Here is a 23,995-nt window from a genome sequence, read left to right as displayed (position 1 = left end):
GTTTGATTGGTGCGATAAATGTACCACCACAAAGTCTGTGTCTGTTGGCTTGCTATTCTGGGCCAGTGAGAACACAAACACAGGTCAACATTTTCATACAATCAATCTACAGATTATTACAGTCAGTGCACAACCAGTCATATTTTTTCGGAGGTTTATACTTAAGCTGAAGATCTCTTGCCATGTCTGGACAAAATCCATTAGTGCTTGCGAACATGCAGCTTTGATGATTTGGTATTATGGAACAGTTCACTGGTCATGATTTTCTTGATGCTGCCTTTAATTTTAAACCACAAACATACTTATTTGACGACAAAATCACATAAATCCTTTAACTCAACCAATGTTCTTCAGCCAGATAAAATGTTCAACATGTGCATTCCACTGCAACAGTCAGCTGACCTGGGTTCAAATACTTTTGAAAATTATAAATTCCACCCATCTTGTGGAAGGCTAGATCAAACAGTAAAAGTACTTATAGTGTTTGATCTAGCCTTCCATCAGAAGGGTGGGATTTATCATTTTGGGACTATTCTATTAGTCCATTAAGCCACACAAGTTCCATCAAGCACTGACCAATGGGCTGACGATCAATGACATGGACTGCATTAGAACAGTGTTTCTCAACCTCCGGTAGGTACAATGTTGCTGACCGGTTGGTCAGTTAGTGAGCTGACACTGATTTTATCAGAGTTTAAATGCCAGTTTTACTGTACATGGTGCTCAATGGAGGGAAACCCCAGCGTGCCAGTTCCTGGAAACAAAACAGGTTGAAAAACACTGGGTGACCTCATTAGGTCTATTCCTGAGAATACGAAGGCATCCTGCCTTAAAATACAATTGTTCACCCATTACCTTTTACAGGGCCCACCCAGGAGCTTTTCATACATTGAATGACTGACTTTGGAATGTAGAACTTACCTTTCAAAGCAATTGTGTAAAAAGTAAGTGTTCCCATTGTGAAGAGCATATATAGTTTCTCTATACCACTTGTCAGAACTTTGTTGGATATTGCTGGATTTATGCACATGGCCTTGTTCTGCATTGAGGTTGCATGCTTTGGCTGTACATTTTTGTAATGCTATGAATATGTATGTATAAAATGTTTTACTTTTTTAATTTAATGTTTTTCCGCCCAATAGGGTCCTCCTGGTCTTCAGGGTGACAAGGTAGGTAAACAAATGTGTATAGCTATGTTTTATTCATATGTTAAATGCATAATTAATGTATTAATTCCCAAGGGCTAACTTTCTTTGATTTCTCTGGCAGTGGATGGACATGATCTAAATTCCTTGGCTTCCCATCCTTTCTTACAATACATTTTGGGGTCAAAAGCATTAACTTATGACTTTACTTTATTCCCTAATCAAATGTGTCCATAAATAATGTAGTTTTGTATGGTATTCTAAAGTTCCCATTAAAAATTGAAGTCCTACCTACCTCAAGTCTTAGTTGTGAATATTTAAATATTCACATCGTTTATAAATCCACTGACTTAATTACTTAACACCAGGGCCCGAACTGAAGTGCTTAAATGCTTCGCTGGACATCCCTCCATAAAATGGCAGCCGACCATGAGAAATAACCACACTATCTTTACAAGTCTGTTGAACTTGGGGACCAATATGTACCCATGCGCCTTGTTTTGGAATATTAAAGTCATGAAAATGGTTGAGGTTCCATGCTTAATTCACACACAATTGAAATAGGCTGCTCTGGTATTCCTCTGTCTTACTCGATTAGCAGGCATTGCAAAGCATCCGTGTGGCTCTAACAGGGCGTATATATTATTTCCTTTTTTGAGATAGTTAACTGACAGTTGCTGGTATTTATGTTTAATGAAAGTTCTGTTTACTATCATTCCTTGCTGTTCAGTCAGACCCCTCTAATAACTCAATGTACATCATCAACAAATAGTTTGTCGATCATTTTTATTTAACCTTTATTTAACTAGGCAAGTCAGTTAAGAACAAATACTTATTTACAATGATGGCCTACCTCGGCCAAACCCTCCCCTAACCCGGACGATGCTGAGCCAATTGTGCGAGTTGAGGTTTATACTAGTGTAGCTAACTGACAGTTGGTAATTGGATACACTTGCATTTTGTTTGGCCTCGTTCAACTTCAGCCTATTTCTGTTCAATGTTGAAACAGCAACTGTGTTAAATCACCCACCCAAGTTGAATTAAAGTACACCGTCTGAGGATGTGCCAGTCAAAAATTTGACTAAGAATTGGCAACGTCTTAAATGTGTGGTGAGGTATAAAGAGATTGGTCATGTATTAATTTTACTCTATGATCAATGAACACTCCCCCTTCCCCTATTCACGTCAGTCTGTGTTATCATAAGTGATTTTACTATCAACCATAATATTTGAGGCTGACTATATTATTTTTTCTTTGTGTGTGTGTCTGGTTGATGTATTTCAAGACAAATTATTTCTGCCCCTTGCAGGGGGATCAAGGCGACCAAGGACCGCGGGTATGTGGTTTGCTCCTTCTTGTCATTTTCTGATTGGCTGTTGAATGTGACTTTGTGTGACTGTATTTCTCCCTCGCCGAAGTAGTGGGCAAAAGATATGAGATTCCAGGAATACGGTTTTTGCATGGGATTCCAAGGGTAGTTTTAACACTTTTTTTTTGCAAAGACAACCAGAGCAACATACTGTATACTGTAGCAGGGAGTTCCAATATGATCAAAACTACAGGCGGGTTATGTTATATAGGTTGCTGAAAACGACTGTCCATCATTTTTTGTATTTTTCATCTCAGGGAGCCTACTTGAAAACATGACAGAGAAGCAATTTCCCATTTTGCTCATCACTAAACAGTCAATAGACATTAAGTCATAGAATTACACTAAAACTGTGTAGGACACCACTTAATTCTTCAAAATAACAACCCAAATGTTAAAAGTGGTGGAGTTGTCCTTTAACACATGTTTAACCTGAAGGTGGTTTCTGGTTCCATCCATAGGGTCTAGATTGCGGCCCATATACTCCCCCTTCATAAAGGTGGTGACCCGTGTGACCTAAATAATTATCGCCACATTTTCAAACTCTCTTGCTAAAATCTTAGAATTATTGGTAAATACTCAACTTAGATCATTTTTAAAAACTAAATTTCGTCTAACTGTTCATCATGGTCATAGCACCATGTCTGCTACCTCTATGGATTTAAACAACATGAATTGTATGGAAAGGAATAAATACTGTGCTGCCCTTTTTTATATAGCTGTCTATTGACACTGTGGATCACTCATCACTTATTCAGTGGCTTTCTTAAATTGGCGTGTAGCTGATTTGAAAATGATTTAACCTGACAGAGTGCAGTGTGTATTTACTGATGGTGTTAAATCAATTTTTTTGGACACCCTTTGATACAGTGATTGATTCTTTGTCTGGATCTTTTTACGTTAACAATATTGTTTTATCTGTAAAAAAAAGTAACTTTCACTTGTACTGTTGCAGATGGTACTACTGTGTATGCTATTGCCCCCACAGCTGACCAGGCTATTTCAAAGCTTCAGTCTGGCTTTATTGCCCTGGAGAAAGCCTTTGTTGAACTGACATTGGTAGTTAATGCAGGTAAAACCAAGTATATGTTATTTTGCAAATCACATACAAATGTATCTGATGATTTATGCATACATACATTGGATGGTGTCCACAGTGATCATTTCCCAGCTTATAAATATCTAGGATTCTGGATTGATGATAGGCTTTCCTTCAAAAAGCATGTTGATAAGTTAAGATGTTAATAATTAAAATTGGCTTATGTTACAGGAATAGGTCATGCCTTTCATTAAATAGCAGAAAACAAATCATTCAGTTGACATTCATTCGGGTCTTAGACTATGATATCCAGGGGTGTCATGCACCCCAAAAATCTGAGGGGCACAAAGTACAACTGGGGGGTTGGAGAATTTTGAAATTTTCAAAGACCTGAAACAGCTTTTTAATGCAATCTAGAGCCATAATCATTATGCTTAATTCTATGGAAAAACAAAAATTGAAGCATAACTCTTAAGCTGCCTGTATCCTCCTGACTGGTGGTTCTTGTTTTAAAGAAACAAAATATGGTTATCTGCATCTCTGCTAAAATCTGGGTAAAAGATTGAAAGGATTTGAGTCTTATTTAGTTTCAGCTTGCTTTAATAAAGTCTACCAACCTTGCCAGCTGACATGCCAGCTAAGATAATTAGACAATCTCCCACCCTCATAACTATCTGGGCTAGCTAAAGCCTACTTCATCAAATTGCTAGGTGATAGTAATATTATAGAGAAAAAATATATATTTTTACTTTCAACGTGGCACAGTCATAGGATGCCACCTTTCCAACAAGTCAGTTCATCAAATGTCTGCCCTGCTAGAGCTGCCCCAGTTAACTGTGCTGTTATTGTGAACTGGAAATGTCTAGGAGCAACAACGGCTCAGCTGCGAAGTGGTAGGCTACACAAGCTCACAGAATTGACCGCTGTCCCATTTGCAACACACTCAAACTGCCTCCAGAAGCAACGTCAGCACAACAACTGTTAACGTAAGAACACCGTGCGCAATGCCAAGCGTCGGCTGGAGTGGTGTTTCCATCCTAGTGATCTTAGGTTTGTGTGTGGTTGCTCAGCAAATGGAAACCCATTTCATGGAGTTTCCAACAAACAGTTATTGTGCTGATGTTGCTTCCAGAGGCAGTTTGAAACTCGGTAGATTCAGATTCAAGAGAGGAGTCCGTAATTTGCTTCCAGTAGACAGCTGGAAGTTGTTGAGGCTATTTTGGGAATGTGTCTAGAGATACAGGATTAAAAAACTAGAGTGTCTCCATTGATCCTAAATCCTGGCAGTTGTGTGCAGACTCAGGAAAACTGAGTTTTGGATGAATCATTTGTGGTAATTTGCTTTCTAATGATAATGACCTTTTCGGCGAAGAAGTTAATGAATTCATCACTGCTGAGGTGAAGGCCATCCTCACTTGGGGTATGCTGCTTTGCAACAATATCAAAAATAAATGTACTTTTTTTTATTCTCCTCAATCAGGTTAAAAAAGTAGGCTGATCGAGCAGCAGTGAGGGCACTTCGATACTGCACTGCCCTGTCTTTCCAAGCTAGTTGGAAGACTTTCAGGTTGGTGGAGGGCCATTTCCGTTCCAATTTCACTGGAAGCTTGCTTCAGGGCTCGGGTATTTTCTGTAAATAAATATTTTCAATATTTATTCTATGGGACCAAACTAGATCCAGAGTATGACCGTGGCAATGCGTAGGTCAGGAGACATGTTTGTTCAAAAGCCACTGAGTCAATGATGCCTCCGAAAGCCTTTTCGAGTGGTCTGTGGACTTTTCCATGTGAATATTGAAGTCACCAGACATGTTAAAATGATCTACCATGACTACGAGGTCCGATAGGAATTCAGGGAAATCATTGAGGAACTCTGTAAACAGTATCTATAAAAAGTGATTGATTAGGCTGCATTGATTTCATGACTAGATGCTCCAAAGACAAAAATGCTGTCATTTCTTTCGTTAATTGAAATTTGCTATCCTAAATCTTATCAACACCTCCACCTTTGTGGGATGCGCAAGGGATATGGTCACTAGTCTAACCAAGAGGAGAGGCCTCATTTAACACAGTACATTTCCAGTCAGGCCAATTACATCAAGGTTATAATCAGTGATTAGTTCATTGAATATTGGAAGTAAAGGGATCTAACATTACGTCGTCTTATTTTGAGATGTGAGATATTATGACAGTTTCTTTCAATAATGACAGGAATGGAGGAGGTCTTTTATTCCAGTGAGATTGCTAAGGTGAACACCGCTATGTTTAGTTTTGCCTGACCTAGATCGAAGCACAGACATGGTCTGAATAGGGATAGCTGAGCTGACTACACTGACTGTCATAGTGGCAGACACCTCTAAACTAGCAGGCTGGCTAACAGCCTGCTGTCTGCACCTATCTCATTGTGGAAATAATTCTCTCCATATCAGTCATTTTGCTTACTACAACTGCAATCATCCTGCTGTAGGCAAATACATGGTAATGTTACTCTACCAAATATTCAACATCCTATTCAGAGAGAAATACAAAAAGTGATTAGCAAATCGTTGGGAATATCAGTCAACCACCAATGTCATTACCATTGTCACAAATATCCATGAATGCAGTCACAGTACAAAGTGGCGAGTGCACTGTCCCACATATAATGTGAGTGGATTTGATGCATTGAAGAAAATTGCAGTTTTTGGCTGACTCTGAAGTCAGATGATGATTTATTTTCCCACAACAAGGAGACTTGGTTTGAACACAGATAGTGTCAATGAGCTTGACAGTGCTAGACTCTGGCCAAGTCAGCAGTGTATAATGAGAGCTTACACAGACCTCTGGCATCACGTAAAAGGTGGGGGATCAATGCTAAGTCCCACTGTCTCCCGGCAAATGTATCGAATCATTCATGAATCTAACATACTCTAGCCCAAAGAGGCAGCACAAGTGAAGCATGTCATATCTTCAGTGTTCACTTTTCAAGATTGTGTCAGAGCTGTTATGAAGCAAAGCAATTTGGTTTGAATATTTGATTGAATTTCCATAGAAAGTATTTTTTCCCCTTTGATACAAACACTCTTAACAACTTAATGTTTTGCTTTGCTGGCATTCCCAACCTATGTCTAGGTGTGTTACTGATCCAACTAGAGAAAGAGGAACAAGCCACATTGAACCCTTTGCGTACATTTTGAATCAAGTGATTATATAGGTTACATTTGGATTCCATGATATGGTAAATAAAAATTAAATATGGTATAATTAAAAAAGGTACGATATGGTAAAATAAAAAATATTTGGTTCGAAAAAAGACCTGGACTTTGTCCATTGACAAATCATTTTGGGTGGCAATTGCATTGACAGGTGTTTGGCACTCAATAAAGACAATCATTAAAGTTAATTGCTTCAAAATAACATTTGATGTTGTTGGCATGTAGTACAAATCCTTACAGTGTAATTAAAATATCCTCAAACTGGTTTTCAGTGTCTTACAGAGATAAATGAAACATTTAAGTCCATTATTACATTTTTTTAAATATTGGGGAGACAAAACAATTAAAGCCACTTTAAAGCCACATGGTCTGTTGAAGTCAGTGAAATGTGGAACAGAACTTGACTACTCCACTGTTATGGATGTTTTCATAACTTTGATTGTGTTGTGTCTGGAAGCTCTATGTTTTGTCTGTGTTGAGCAATCTTGTGCTGTATGTCCTTTTAGGGATTGCCTGGTCTCCCTACACTGGCTGCTTTGCACAGCAATCAGATCCTGACTGTCAAGGTTTGTTGGTGTGGCCTAGCTGCTCAGTCTGACCCCTGGATGACACACACTGAGAAAGAATGAGCCTTTACTTCTGGCCCCAATGACAGACCAGGGCCAGGCACAGTGGTTAATCAGGGCCATAATCGTCCACTCAGTGCCACCAAGTCCCGAGGGGTTTCTTTTTCATGCAAAATGCCAGGGCCCCATTTGAAATCCAAGGTAGCTTTTTATAACCCAGTAATGTGTAGTTGATTACGACCAGAATTGTACTTTTTCTAACCAAGACATGGTCTTGCTAATGTCCATTGATGCTGAATGAATGGAAGGAACTTAGCAAGGAACATTCAACAATAAACCAAAGTGGCAAAATGTTTTTAAATCCCATACCCATGGTTCACCGCAAATCTCTAAATGCAAGGTATAATTTTCAGTGGGCTATTTAGTGCTAAATATACTGTATCTCCTGAACTGTATGATTTCCATATTTCAATCACACAAGTTCAACTCCAATATATTTAGGTATTTCTAGTAATGGATGATTTGAGATAATACCAATGGACAGCGCCAGAGATACTTGCCCAACTTAAAAAACACTGCGTAAAAAATGTACCTTCAGAAGGTCAACCATGCAGCTTTCTGTGTGTCCACCTCCGGGGGTCTGGCTTGGCACTGAGCACTACTGTGATGATGTCAGCGCCTCCGCAGAGGAGGAATCCCCATTTTTCCAGGATCTGTGAGCCCAGTGTGGCGTCCCAGCATCCCTGAGGTGGTAATTATGTGCTCTGGCTCCAAAATTAAGTCCAGACTTCCAAAGCCACTGTGGTGGAAAAGTGTGGATTTCTCCCCATTTATGAAGGTGCTTAGTTGGGTCTTGTGACGCAACATCTAATCAAAATCTATGTTTTGCCCTTTGACTCCTTCCTCTTTTTCTTCTGGGACCTCATCCTCCTCCAACCTCACTTACCTCTGAACTTCGACTTCTTGACCTCACACACCTGCTCGCTCAGATGGTCTTCCCTAAGATCAATCATGGCTTTCTTTCTGCTGACCAGCAGCTCATAAAGCGGCGGCTTATTAAGGTAGTGGCTGTCCTTGCTCGTCTTTATCTTTCCTCCGAAGGGGTTTATCACCTGACAACTTCTCCTTGTTCATTCCTCAGTTTGCATGCCAGCATTTAGTTGGACCTATCAGAAGCACACTGCTGCCCATTCTGTCATATTAGAGGAAATTCCAGAAGCATACATTTAGTAATGATCTTCATACATTGCCACTTGTAACTAAAGAATGAATTTTCAGAATGTTTTAGATTCATCTTAATGAAAATCTTTCTATTGCTGTTTGTCAAAGCTTAGTGTAGTCAAATGTGTTAATTGAACTGGGAAATTCTAATTGGGAATACTCCAAGTAGCAATTATTTTAAACAACATTTCAGATATAGACCAGTTAGAAAATGTTAGTACATTTATTTATTCATTTCTAAAGTACTACTCCAGTGTTATTAACTTAACATCTGAGACACTAAAGTAAGAGTTTCAAACTTCCCTATGTTCCCTATGGAGGTTTTCCATGTCCAACCGACTACTCATTTCACATTTCTAATGATTGCTCTACTGATGTCTTCATTTTTTATCTAAAAGTTTGAAGCCATTTAATGTAATGATTTGACTTGTTGCATTGCTCTATAGGGAGATCAGGGTTCGGCAGGTCCACCAGGGCCTCCTGGACCCCCAGGTCCCCCTGGCCCCCGAGGGCCACCAGGGGACACAGGCAAGGATGGGCCCCGGGGAGTGCCAGGTCTGCCGGTGAGTACAGTATTGTATGTTTGTATGGGTACAGTACAGTCCTTGGCCTGTGAAATGGCATAATGGGGAAACCGCTTTAATGAATGTAACACAAACTAAATTGCTTCTGATTGCCCATATATCAGAGGAAAGTGGAAGATGCATTTTTAAAACAAAATGATGAATGAAAAACAATAAGCAGTATTTTTATTAACAACTTCATGTTTCTAAACAGGCTTTCTACAGTCACTGACATGTTTTATTCAATGGGCATCGCACATAATCTTTCACAGAAGCTGGACAAACAATTATCCAATATAAATGTTGACTGTTTTGCTGCTCCAAAAGTGTATATTTTAATAAAACATTGGTGATAGGCTACTGATTTGGCTACTGTGCTCTTCCGCTGGCAAAAACAATGCCATAACCAACTGCCTTGCCACTATAAGATTAGCTTTTGGTTGGTCTTAAATATGAAATTGACATGTCTTTAAAGGGATAGTTAACCAAAATTACAGACTTACATTTTGTTTTCCTTACCGTGTAAGCAGTCTATGGGCAAGGTATGACAGTAATCCATGCTTTGGTTTAGTTTCCCTGGCACTGTTCCCAAATAGTAATATTGTAGAATTTGTGGCAAAAATCCCATTCAAGTCATGTGACCGAAATTTGCATTTTTCACCCGCTACCGCATAATTCTGTAGCACGTCATTAAATTCTCAGCCATTTTTTCTGTTACTGCAAGTTATTGCTAGTTTGACCACCAGAGGGGATCTTTGAGAAGCATTTGATAGTATTCCGTATTGGCATTACCAGGGAATTTAAAACCTTTTTTGTAATAACATAGTATATGGGATTGATTTTAAGAAATTTGTCTGAATTCATTTGATTCATATTATGGTGTTTCTATTCAGAGAAAAACAAAATACAAAACCCTTAGCGTTTCCGTTAGGATGGATTAGAAAAGATGGCAATGTACAACATGATTGTTGGGAGTAGGCTACAGGATCGGAGGATTCTAAATTGTTTGCCTTCATTAGACAACTCTGTTCCAATATTTCTGTAAATCAGTGATATTTATTCCCATAGTAATTCGTTATGAATCCATAACTAAATCAACTTCTGCATTTTTAAAGAGTATTTTTTTCATTATTTTATTAACGAAATGTGTTTATTTGTTTATTAGGCTACTGTGCAGTCTACAATACATACTGTAATAAACATGGGAAAGTGCCTAATTCCTTACATAAGGGAGAGCAGGCCATGTCTGTACGACAGAATGCGGGGCACGCGGGAGACTGGGTTCAAATCCTCATTGGGAAGGAAGAAGTAGGCTGTCCTTGTGAATAGGAATTTGTTCTTAACTGATTCCATATGTGTTATTTCATAGTTGTGATGTTTTCACTATTGTTCTACAATATAGAAAATAGTAAAAATATAGAAAAATCCTCGAATGAGTAGGTGTGTCCAAACTTTTGACTGGTACTTGCTTAATTCATTTGATTAATATTATGGTGTTTCTATTCCATGAAAAACAAAAAACCCTTCCTAAATAAAACATGCCAGTGTTTCTTGACCGCATCTCCCACTTTTCGCTAGTTCAAATATATATAGTTGTAAACACTACAGAGTGTTTTTTAGCTGTAGCGGATATTTTTTGTAGCAGTTCATATTTTCCCCAATGCCAATTTAAGAACTTCATCCACACATTGGATGAATAGCCTCTTTTTAGTAAACCTATTGCGCATTTCAGCTGCTTTTTATGGATAGTCCTGAAAATGGGGGGGGGGTGGTCACACCTAGCTCGGCTATTAGACAATTCTTTAGTAAAGGTTGAATAGTCTATTGTTCAGCTAATAGCCATCCTGCTATGCTGGTGAAAAACGAATAATAATACTTTTCCCCCTTTTCACGTTGAGGATCCCAATTGATAAAGTGTATTTAGCCACAATCGGCCCCAACCCAAATTAATACATTTGGGCACAGTCGATAGCGTGCTGGGCACAGTCGATAGCGTGCTGGACTTCGGGCTAGAATTTGAGGGTTCGAAACCTGCTCCCTTGCTACAATTAATTATTTTGATACACCTGGTATTGGATATGGCTGAAGACTTGCTAAGTATCGATTTTCATAAAATAACTTTATGACAAAAAAAATATGCACAATCTTTTGTCTCTACATGAACTAACATATTCCTCTCAATTGTACATTTTTGCTTGACTCATTATGACATTATAACTACATACATTTGCTTCTCCGTAATGTTTTGTCAGCCATCTTTGCTGAAGTCACTAGGGACGGATGGCCAGCGTCAAATTTGTCATTGGAACCACTCAAAATGATTGGTCATATAAAAACCTTGGGACCCAAATGCATAATGGGTGCTCTAACTACCCCTTGTGGTGGTCTGGAGCAATGACCTCTAAGTCTGGGTACCCCTTATCCTGCTGTGTAAGCTCGCAACTTTTATAGGAGGAACCACTGTAATATCGGTCCCATGACTGGAATGAGATTTGCCCCACAAATGCCAATTCATCAACTAACTCCTAGATATGGACCACAAAACCTACCATTTCAGATGGGCCTTGGGTTGGTCTATAGCGCCCCCTAAAGTTTAATGGTGAAGATAAATTTGACCTACATGTATGTTTTAGGTAATGGCTTCCCCTGTGTTGGGTCTACATGGCCAAAACCATATGGCGTTTGTTTATTGCCTTTATGATCGCAACAATTTTGAAAAACCATCAGAAATCGAGAAATTGTGATATTTTATTCAGTGGTGTTTTAAATATAAAGTTATGTAAGTTTTACCTGAAGTCTACTGATTCCAATGATATATATATACTATGACATTTTATACTTTGTCACATTTTATACTTTGTCACTTTTAAGAACAAAAATACAGAATATGTCTAAATAAAGATGTTTAGCTGTAGTGCCATTGCAGATTGAACCTATTACACTCTAGGGCACCAGTTTTCCACAATGGCCACCAACCAGCTACATAGGGCCGAATCGGACAGGTGTCACATGGCCGTACTTACATAAAGCCCAGAACTGCACCAATAAAGAACTATTCATTTGAATCAATTGCTATTCACAGTAGAGTCCACCAGATGCAAAAGGAAGAATGGACACCTAATTAGGATGTGGATTGTTTCTTTTTATCTAGAAACTGTATCATTGATAAACTGATGAATTTGCCTCTGTATTGAACACTAACATCCATCTGCATAACCCACATTTCAAATCCAAATCTTCATAACCAAATGTCTTAAAATGTATTTAAAAAATATAAATAATTTAATGTTTCCAATCCAATTATTTATCACCAACTGTAATTTCAAGTCATTGCAGTAGAACAAATCTCCCCATTTATCTGTGCTTTACTAATTGGGCATTTTATATTTGTACAGGGAGATACTGGGACCCCAGGAGAGCTGGGACTAATGGTAAGTAGGTCATTATGTTATGACATCCACTTCTTCCAATGCTGTTTACCCAATACCTCAATACCTTGTGTTGTGCTTATTTAGAGTTTAGCCTACATTGAACTGATTCTGTGAAATGGACCTGGAGATGCTAAAATTATTCCTATTGCCACAGTGTTTTTGTGACTAATTGTTAAATAATGATGTTGAGGTTATATTTAAGTTTCTGTTTCCAAAATAATAATATAAAATATTGCCATGTTGAGGATCTAGTTGACGGAGTAGCTGTGTTGATTTCTTCAGGAAATTGTACCAAGACAACATGTTGCCCCTTGGGGAAATTATGTCTTTTTACGTTACTGCGCTAAAATGGTTTGCCAGTTAGATTCATAGGTCCAGCACTGTGGCATATTTGAAGCCTATTTTAATAGACTTTTCTCGCTCACAATTTTTTTTGTCTAAGTACAGATGCAACCACTTAAGGAGGTTGCATCTTATTTAGAACATCCATACTTGCATTACATTTTTACAATAATTTAAATAACTGATTTTGTTGATCCATGGTTGAATGGCTACAGCATTTTTATGAAACCCTGTTAAAATATATTTATATATTTTCACACAAGAAAGTCATTATTGAGGCAAACTGTTCAAATGAACAGCAATCGCATACTGCTTTTAATAATTTAGCTATTTAATGAAAGGTCCCTCATAAAAATGCATATAATAAGTCAACCCAGCCTGTATCGTCTGTTGACAAAGAAGTGAGGACAGAAAATGGGACAAACAAGCACACTGTGTGATTGGAATGTTCACAAGTTCTTGAGGTGCCAGAGAAACAGAGTTCTCTCCAGTGATGTTCTCTCTGATTTCATCATCATTAGCTTTTTGTTGCAGTGGAAAGGAAAGGGTCAGGCATTTGAAGGAGAAAAAGATGGGGTGGGATGGGATGGTGCAATGGAGAAAAAGAATGAAAGAGAAAGAGAGAGAGAGAGGAAGGAATGGAGAAATAAAGTGAGAAATAGAATATGGGTACAAATTTACTATGAACCCACCCTTTTGCTGTATTTTCACCTTTATTTAACCAGGTAAGCAAGTTGAGAACAAGTTCTCATTTACAATTACGACCTGGCCAAGATAAAGCAAAGCAGTTCGACACATACAACGACACAGAGTTACACATGGAGTAAAACAAACATACAGTCAATAATACAGTATAAACAAGTCTATATACGATGTGAGCAAATGAGGTGAGATAAGGGAGGTAAAGGCAAAAAAGGCCATGGTGGCAAAGTAAATACAATATAGCAAGTAAAACACTGGAATGGTAGATTTGCAGTGGAAGAATGTGCAAAGTAGAAATAAAAATAATGTGGTGCAAAGGAGCAAAATAAATAAATTAAATACAGTAGGGAAAGAGGTAGTTGTTTGGGCTAATTTATATGTGGGCTATGTACAGGTGCAGTAATCTGTGAGCTGCTCTGACAGTTGGTGCTTAAAGCTAGTGAGGGAGATAAGTGTTTCCAGTTTCAGAGATTTTTGTAGTTCGTTCCAGTCATTGGCAGCAGAGAACTGGAAGGAGAGGCGGCCAAATAAATAATTGGTTTTGGGGGTGACTAGAGAGATATACCTGCTGGAGCGTGTGCTACAGGTGGGAGATGCTATGGTGACCAGCGAGCTGAGATAGGGGGACTTTACCTAGCAGGGTCTTGTAGATGACATGGAGCTTGTGGGTTTGGCGACGAGTATGAAGCGAGGGCCAGCCAACGAGAGCGTACAGGTCGCAATGGTGGGTAGTATATGGGGCTTTGGTGACAAAACGGATTGCACTCTGATAGGCTGCATCCAATTTGTTGAGTAGGGTATTCGAGGCTATTTTGTAAATGATATCGCCAAAGTCGAGGATTGGTAGGATGGTCAGTTTTACAAGGGTATGTTTGGCAGCATGAGTGAAGGATGCTTTGTTGCGAAATAGGAAGCCAATTCTAGATTTAACTTTGGATTGGAGATGTTTGATATGGGTCTGGAAGGAGAGTTTACAGTCTAACCAGACACCTCAGTATTTGTAGTTGTCCACGTATTCAGTCAGAGCCGTCCAGAGTAGTGATGTTGGACAGGCGGGCAGGTGCAGGTAGCGATTGGTTGAAGAGCATCCATTTAGTTTTACTTATATTTAAGAGCAATTGGAGGCCACGGAAGGAGAGTTGTATGGCATTGAAGCTAGCCTGGAGGGTTGTTAACACAGTGTCCAAAGAAGGGCCAGAAATATACAGAATGCTGTCGTCTGCGTAGAGGTGGATCAGAGACTCACCAGCAGCAAGAGCGACCTCATTGATGTATACAGAGAAGAGAGTCGGTCCAAGAATTGAACCCTGTGGCACCCCCATAGAGACTGCCAGATGTCCGGACAGCAGACCCTCCGATTTGACACACTGAACTCTATCAGAGAAGAAGTTGGTGAATCAGGCGAGGCAATCATTTGAGAAACCAAGGCTGTCGAGTCTGCCGATGAGGATGTGGTGATTGACAGTCGAAAGCCTTGGCCAGATAAATGAATACGGCTGCACAGTAATGTTTCTTATCGATGGTGGTTAAGATATCGTTTAGGACCTTGAGCGTGGCTGAGGTGCACCCATGACCAGCTCTGAAACCAGATTGCATAGCAGAGAAGGTATGGTGAGATTCGAAATGGTCTGTAATCTGTTTGTTGACTTGGCTTTCGAAGACCTTAGAAAGGCATGGCAGGATAGGTATAGGTCTGTAGCAGTTTGGGTCAAGAGTGTCCCCCCTTTTGAAGAGGTGGATGACCACAGCTGCTTTCCAATCTTTGGGAATCTGAGATGACACGAAAGAGAGGTTGAACAGGCTAGTAATAGGGGTGGCAACAATTTCGGCAGATCATTTGAGAAAGAAAGGGTGCAGATTGTCTAGCCCGGCTGATTTGTAGGGGTCCAGGTGTTGCAACTCTTTCAGAACATCAGCTGAACGGATTTGGGAGAAGGAGAAATGGGGAAGGATTGGGCGAGTTGCTGTGGGGGGTGCAGTGCTGTTGACCGGGGTAGGAGTAGCCAGGTGGAAAGCATGGCCAGCCGTAGAAAAATGCTTATTGAAATTCTCAATTATGGTGGATTTATCAGTGGTGACAGTGTTTCCTATCTTCAGTGCAGTGGGCAGCTGGGAGGAGGTGTTCTTATTCTCCATGGACTTTACAGTGTCCCAGAACTTTTTTGAGTTAGTGTTGCAGGAAGCAAATTTCTGCTTGAAAAAGCTAGCCTTGACTTTTCTAACTGCCTGTGTATAATGGTTTCTAGCTTCCCTGAAAAGCTGCATATCACGGGGGCTGTTCGATGCTAATGCAGAACGCCATAGGATGTTTTTGTGTTGGTTAAGGGCAGTCAAGTCTGGGGAGAAACAAGGGCTATATCTGTTCCTGGTTCTAAATTTCTTCAATGGGGCATGTTTATTTAAGATGGTTAGGAAGGCATTTAAAAAAAATATCCAGGCATCCTCTACTGATGGGATGAGATCAATATCCTTCCAGGATACCCCAGCCAGGTCGATTAGAAAGACCTGCTCGCTGAAGTGTTTCAGGGAGCGTTTTACAGTGATGAGTGGAGGTCGTTTGACCGCTGACCCATTACGGATGAGGGCAATGAGGCAGTGATCGCTGAGATCTTGGTTGAAGACAGCAGAGGTGTATTTAGAGGGGAAGTTGGTTCGGATGATATCTATGAGGGTGCCTGTGTTTAAGGCTTTGGGGAGGTACCTGGTAGGTTCATTGATAATTTGTGTGAGATTGAGGGCATCAAGTTTAGATTGTAGGATGGCTGGGGTGTTAAGCATTAGGTCCAGTTTAGGTCGCCTAGCAGCACGAGCTCTGAAGATAGATGGGGGGCAATCAGTTCACATATGGTGTCGCAGGCGGCAACGGTGAGAGACTTGTTTTTAGAGAGGTGGATTTTTAAAAGTAGAAGTTCAAATTGTTTGGGTACAGACCTGGATAGTAGGACAGAACTCTGCAGGCTATATTTGCAGTAGATTGCAACACCGCCCCCTTTGGCAGTTCTATCTTGTCTGAAAATGTTGTAGTTTGGAATTAAAATTTCTGAATTTTTGGTGGTCTTCCTAAGCCAGGATTCAGACACAGCTAGAACATCTGGGTTGGCAGAGTGTGCTAAAGCAGTGAATAGAACAAACTTAGGGAGGAGGCTTCTAATGTTAACATGCATGAAACCAAGGCTATTACGGTTACAGAAGTCGTCAAAAGAGAGCGCCTGGGGAATAGGAGTGGAGCTAGGCACTGCAGGGCCTAGATTCACCTCGACATCACCAGAGGAACATAGGAGGAGTAGAATAAGGGTGCGGCTAAAATCAATAAGAATTGGTCGTCCAGAACGTCTGGAACAGAGAGTAAAAGGAGGTTTCTGGGGGCGATAAAATAGCATTAAGGTATAATGTACAGACAAAGGTATGGTAGGATGTGAATACAGTGGAGGTAAACCTAGGTATTGAGTGATGAATAGAGAGATATTGTCTCTAGAAACATCATTGAAACCAGGAGATGTCATTGCATGTGTGGGTGGTGGAACTAATAGGTTGGATAAGGTATAGTGAGCAGGACTATAGGCTCTACAGTGAAATAAGCCAATAAACACTAACCAGAACAGCAATGGACAAGACATATTGACATTAAGGAGAGGCATGCTTAGTCGAGTGATCAAAAGGGTCCAGTGACTGGAGAGGTTGGTTGGGGGTCACGGCGATTTAGACAGCTAGCCAGGCCATCGGTAGCAAGCTAGCATAGGATGGAGGTCTGCTGTTAGCCACCTCTTGCATTCCGTCAGTAGATTAGTGGGGTTCCGTGTGGTAGAGGGGATTAATCCAAATCACACAACAACAACAAAAATAAAAACAATAGATATAGTTATAGAGGCCCAAGAAGAAAACATAATAATAATAAAAATAAATAAATTGTCCGATTGTCTATTCAGATAGCAGCCGGTAAGACAGCTAACGGTTAGCAGGCCGCAGATGGGCGTTCAGGTAACGTCGCGACGGAGGAGCCAGCCGGATCTCCTTCGGGTAGATAACGTCGGCAGTCCAGTTGTGAAGGCCCGGTGGGGCTCCGCGTAGGCAGTAAAACGGGTCCGGATAGGTGACTGCAGCCCAGGAGTGATTGATGGAACTCAGGACTGTTTGACGGAGCTGGCTAGCTCCGGAATAATTGATGTTTGCTCCGGAATCGACGAAAGTCGATAGTCACACGGATAGCAGCTAGCTGTGAGATCCGGGTATGAATGTCCAGAGAGCAGTTGAAATCCAGGGACATGGAGAGAAAAATTGGTCTGGTATGTTCTGTTCCGAGTCGCGCTGCGCCGTACAAAACTGGCGATAGATTTTCGAGCTAAAGGATAGCTGATGACCACAAACCGTAGTTAACTGAATAATAACGATTTGCCAGTAAAGAAGCTAACTAGCTTCTGGATTAGCTTCTGGGCTAGCTTCTGGCTAGTTCCTGGCTATCTTCTGGCTATTTTCTGGCTAGCTTCTTGGAGTTTCTGGCTAGCTTCTTGGAGGATTACAGATTTGAGATAAATAATACTTTTTTATAAATATAAATTGGTGAGGCGGGTTGCAGGAGAGTGTTTTGAAGATGAGTTGATATAAAATAAAATGTATGTGAAAAAAGTTGTAAATATATATATATAAACAGGACACGACAAGACGAGGACAAAAGACGTCTGAACTGCTATGCCATCTTGGTTTAACCAAATGAAGATATACTTTAAAAATTTTGGTAGCCTTGATATTAAGTTTCCTTTAATCGGTAAATAGCAAAAGACACGCCTGAAGGACACAAAATTGAGTTATCCTATGCCTCTTACGTGGGATATTTGGTAAAATACTGTAACTTTTTCCTTTAAAAAATATATCTGGTGATTTGCTGAATAAGCACATTAGCTCTTTGGCATTGAGCTGAAGCAGTGCACTGCCAAGAAAATGCCTTTTAAAGGCAATTTCCCTGATGTTTGCAGATAGCTTTCACGATAAAGGCTACGGATGTCAACTCAAGTGTTAATTGTCTTTCAAGTCAAGTGCTGTGGACTTGTCGACAATGCGCCTTTGATTTAATCCTGGCCACAGTTTCCCAGGGCTGTACTCTGACGAAGCTTTTCAACTTCTTCTACAGTTGGCATAGGTTCTACTCTAGAGTGTGGGAATAAAGACAGTTCACTGGCAATGGAGTCAGTCATTTCCTGGCCATGAATGTAATGCATGACCCAGTCATTGTAGATTTTGTATTTGTAGATGTAAGGGAATTACCCCCCTGTATTGGACAAAAATGAATGGCAAGTCATTGGCATCGGACAAACCATATACACATTGGCCAATACCACCCAATTCGGCGTTGATTCATGCAAAGTGTATTGCAAATGCCATATGGCAATTGCCAGTTGTAACACTTTAAAAATTCAACAGGGGGCGAATGCGCTCCACCGGGGTTTTTCATATTGGAAATGTAACCCAAGTCAACGTCCAAAAGCAAAATTTTGAAAAAATGAAATTTTTGTCAAAAACTTATCACCCCTTAAAAAAGTGCTTTCTGGACCGTTTTTCGAAATTCTTTCGATTTTTTTGTCAATTACACATGTGTAAGAACTGTATGAATATACTATTGTCCAATTTTATTATCATATTTTTTTTATTTTTACATGCGCATAAGGAATATGTTTTGTCCAATTTCAATATGATTTCATAGGAAGTCAAAAGTCAAAAGTCAAAAATGTCAAAATTTTGTAAAAAACTTCACACACCCTTAAAAAAGTGCTTTCTGGACCGTTTTTCGAAATTCTTTCGATTTTTTTGTCAATTACACATGTGTAAGAACTGTATAAATATACTTTTGTCCAATTTTATTATCATATTTTTTTTTTTACATGTGCATAAGGAATATGTTTTGTCCAATTTCAATATGATTTCATAGGAAGTCAAAAGTCAAGAGTCAAAAATGTCAAAATTTTGTAAAAAACTTCACACACCCTTAAAAAAGTGCTTTCTGGACCGTTTTTTAAATTCTTTCGATTTTTTTGTCAATTACACATGTGTAAGAACTGTATGAATATACTTTTGTCCAATTTTATTATCATATTTTTTTATATTTTTTTTTAAATTGTGCATAAGGAATTTTTTTGTGGGCCAAATGCCATAAGAAATTTGCAATGCTCAAAAATCCTGCAGAAATGCAAAATTGACTGGCCTGATGAACTCGGGATGGCCGGGCAGTGATAGTTGTTCCTTTCCATCACTCGTTGTGTTGACTTCATCATGTCCATTAGGTGATGTTTTTTCACTATAGAATCATATTGTAAGTGCACGTCCATTTGCAATATGTTTCAATGTGCATTTACCATATGAAATTTGACATGCTCAAAAATCCTGCAGAAATGCAAAATTGACTGGCCAGATGAACTCGGGATGGCCTGACAGTGATAGTTGCTCCTTTCCATCGCTCGTTATATTGACTTCATCATGTCCATTTTGTGATGTTTTTTCACTATAGAATCATATTGTAAGTGCACGTGCAGTTGCAATGTTTCAATGTGCATTTACCATATGAAATTTGACATGCTCAAAAATGCAAAATTGACTGGCCAGATGAACTCGGGATGGCCTGACAGTGATAGTTGCTCCTTTCCATCGCTCGTTATATTGACTTCATCATGTCCATTTTGTGATGTTTTTTCACTATAGAATCATATTGTAAGTGCACGTGCATTTGCAATATGTTTCAATGTGCATTTACCATATGAAATTTGACATGCTCAAAAATGCAAAATTGACTGGTCTGATGAACACAGGATGGCCGAGCAGTGATAGTTGTACATTTCCATCACTCGTTGTGTTGATTTCAATCATGTCCATTAGGTGATGTTTTTTCACTATAGAATCATATTGTAAGTGCACGTGCATTTGCAATATGTTTCAATGTGCATTTACCATATGAAATTTGACATGCTCAAAAATCCTGCAGAAATGCAAAATTGACTGGCCAGATGAACTCGGGATGGCCTGACAGTGATAGTTGCTCCTTTCCATCGCTCGTTATATTGACTTCATCATGTCCATTTTGTGATGTTTTTTCACTATAGAATCATATTGTAAGTGCACGTGCAGTTGCAATGTTTCAATGTGCATTTACCATATGAAATTTGACATGCTCAAAAATGCTAAATTGACTGGCCAGATGAACTCGGGATGGCCTGACAGTGATAGTTGCTCCTTTCCATCGCTCGTTATATTGACTTCATCATGTCCATTTTGTGATGTTTTTTCACTATAGAATCATATTGTAAGTGCACGTGCATTTGCAATATGTTTCAATGTGCATTTACCATATGAAATTTGACATGCTCAAAAATGCAAAATTGACTGGTCTGATGAACACAGGATGGCCGAGCAGTGATAGTTGTACATTTCCATCACTCGTTGTGTTGATTTCATCATGTCCATTTGTTTATGTTTTCTCACTTTTGAAAAGTCACTGTGCATTTGCAATATGGTTCAATGGGCAGGTACCATCACGAATTTGTCATGCTATAAAAATCCTGCAGGAATGTGAAATTGACTGGTCTGATGAACACAGGATGGCCGAGCAGTGATAGTTGTACATTTCCATCACTCGTTGTGTTGATTTCATCATGTCCATTAGGTGATGTTTTTTCACTATAGAATCATATTGTAAGTGCACGTGCATTTGCAATATGTTTCAATGTGCATTTACCATATGAAATTTGACATGCTCAAAAATGCTAAATTGACTGGTCTGATGAACACAGGATGGCCGAGCAGTGATAGTTGTACATTTCCATCACTCGTTGTGTTGATTTCATCATGTCCATTAGGTGATGTTTTTTCACTATATTATCATATTGTAAGTGCACGTGCATTTGCAATATGTTTCAATGTGCATTTACCATATGAAATTTGACATGCTCAAAAATGCAAAATTGACTGGTCTGATGAACACAGGATGGCCGAGCAGTGATAGTTGTACATTTCCATCACTCGTTGTGTTGATTTCATCATGTCCATTAGGTGATGTTTTTTCACTATAGAATCATATTGTAAGTGCACGTGCATTTGCAATATGTTTCAATGTGCATTTACCATATGAAATTTGACATGCTCAAAAATGCAAAATTGACTGGCCAGATGAACTCGGGATGGCCTGACAGTGATAGTTGCTCCTTTCCATCGCTCGTTGTGTTGACTTCATCATGTCCATTTGTTTATGTTTTCTCACTTTTGCAAAGTCACTGTGCATTTGCAATATGGTTCAATGGGCAGGTACCATCACGAATTTGTCATGCTATAAAAATCCTGCAGGAATGTGAAATTGACTGGCCCGATGAACTCGGGATGGCTGGTTCTGGTTCATCTCAATGGCTCGTTAGGGTTGATTTCAGAATGTCACTTTTGGTGATGGTACATCACTGTTTAAACATATTGCAAATGGACAAGAGTCACCAGCATGTCACCGTCCATCAGTCAATTAGATATCATTCTGACACCAAACTGATACAAACTGACACTAAACCCACTTTTTCCAACCTGTTTAGTAGCCAACTATCACACACTTCAGAGCTGGCCCAAAATTCACAACGCCTTTGGTTCAAACCATAAAAAAACATAAAACACGTAGTTACGTTCTAGCTGCGGGTCCATTTCTTATGTTACGTGTAGGCCTAGCTGAGGCGATCCCGAATCCCAAGTTTCGGCTTGATCGGTCATTTGGTGTCCGAGCAAAACCCTAATTGGTGCTGAAAATCCACTTTTTTCCATGACTTGCTACGGGGTCCTTGAATGAGCTATCGGACAGTAACGTTGGGGTCTGTCTATATGGGACGAGCCGGTTTCAATGCACCTAGTCTTGTGTCTCTGAGACTTTTCTAAATGTCGCCATTTTCGTAATGGTCAAAATGAATTGAAGTCATTGCAAATGTACGAGGCTATTTCTCGGTCCGAGAACCTTCTAGAGCCACCTAACTCACCACGCACTATCGACCCGAGGTCTAGAACAGGTTTCTAAAGTTTCGGAACTCTAGGTCTGACGGTTCTTTTTTAGCTCGAACAAAGCTAACTATTGGAGGCACTGTCTGTCTCTACAAACCCCAATACGTCCCTCCTTCCAAGTTGTGTGTCTGTGTGATTTAGTTTTCCTTTGAAATTTTATGGGAAAAATGACTGATTTACAGTTCATGGGTGTTGCCTAATCACACATATGAAGTTTTGGACAGATCTGACGTTTTTAACCCCTCGAAACAGCCCCTGAGACACCAATTAAGGCACTTCCGGTTGGCACAGGAAGCTATAAGTCAACACATATCCTCACTGGGGTATGCTTTTACAGAATCCTGAGTTTTAAGTCCTTACGTTAAGAATTGACTGATTTACACAGGGTTGAATGCACTATGTCTATCAAACTGCAGGCAGGTAATGGAAAAACACTTTTAGGGTGATTTTAACCACTTCCGGTTGGTCCAGGAAGCTTAGAATCAACACAGGTAGACCTCATACTGGCCTGAAGGACTGTCATCAAAGACAGGTTCATACGGCATTCATAACCCATATAGACTTCAGGTTGAATTTAGGGGTGCAGGCAATGTATTCCTATGGGGAGAGAAGTCAATGCAAACTCTTTGAAGTAAACACCTTATTTTAACTATTAAGGGTTAATGCCACACGGTCAAGGTTAGGCTTGCACGGATCGGGAGGACCTCAGGAACTTACCTGAGGTCGAATTGTGCTTCTCACCCTAACGGTTCTCTCACTGTCACCCAAAAGCAAATGACGTTGTGGGGCAGGCTTCATTTTGGGCCTACTTTTCTAATGGTCGCTGCGCTCAGACCGAGCGAGCTACGGTCAAGCGGGATATCTCGTTGAACTCGGCACGGCCTAGACATTATGTTTATGCCATTGCCTGCTCTCTGTGTCTTTGAGAACCGCACTTTTTCACTCCAGCCTTGCTGTGTGTGCGTGTGAGAGCTTTTCTTTGACATCTGTTGGGAGAAATGACTGATTTACAATTTAGGAGGGTTACCTGGTCACACATATGAAGTTTTGGAGAGATGTGACTTTTCTAACCCTTCAAAACAGACAGTGTGACCCAATTAAAGGCACTTCCGGTTGGCACAGGAAGCTATAAGTAAACACATGTCTTGATTGACATAAACACTTACAGAATCCTGAGTTTTAAGTCTTTAAGTTAAGAATTGACTGATCTATGATCTACACAGTGTTGAATGCAGTCATTTTCACCTTTGAAGGTTATGTACATCAAAACTCCTTTTGGGTCAATCTAACCACTTCCGGTTGCTCCAGGAAGCTTAGAATCGACACAGGTAGACCTCATAGTGGTCTGATGGACTGTCATAGAAGACAGGTTCATAAGGCATTCATAACCCACATAGGCTTCAGGTTGAATTTA

The 23,995-nt window shown here is 39.8% G+C and overlaps 1 protein-coding gene across 7 annotated transcripts in view; it reads left to right on the top strand.

Annotated features, from left to right (window-relative positions):
• Positions 1-23,995, top strand: part of LOC124007953 (collagen alpha-1(XXV) chain) — a 343,793-nt gene that overhangs the window by 203,075 nt on the left and 116,723 nt on the right. For 5 of the 7 annotated variants that reach the window (XM_046318858.1, XM_046318859.1, XM_046318857.1 and 2 more), the window contains 5 exons: positions 1,143-1,169; positions 2,456-2,482; positions 8,303-8,374; positions 8,981-9,097; positions 12,493-12,528. In XM_046318858.1, the coding sequence (XP_046174814.1) occupies positions 1,143-1,169; positions 2,456-2,482; positions 8,303-8,374; positions 8,981-9,097; positions 12,493-12,528 (279 nt within the window). Of the gene's footprint in view, positions 1-1,142; positions 1,170-2,455; positions 2,483-7,253; positions 7,314-8,302; positions 8,375-8,980; positions 9,098-12,492; positions 12,529-23,995 lie in introns of all 7 variants that reach the window. The other 2 variants (XM_046318860.1, XM_046318855.1) reach the window with 1 other exon arrangement.

The sequence above is a fragment of the Oncorhynchus gorbuscha genome, linkage group LG21, assembly GCF_021184085.1.
Source record: "Oncorhynchus gorbuscha isolate QuinsamMale2020 ecotype Even-year linkage group LG21, OgorEven_v1.0, whole genome shotgun sequence".
NCBI classification, from domain to species: domain Eukaryota; kingdom Metazoa; phylum Chordata; class Actinopteri; order Salmoniformes; family Salmonidae; genus Oncorhynchus; species Oncorhynchus gorbuscha.
This window is presented reverse-complemented; position numbering and strand designations above follow the sequence as displayed.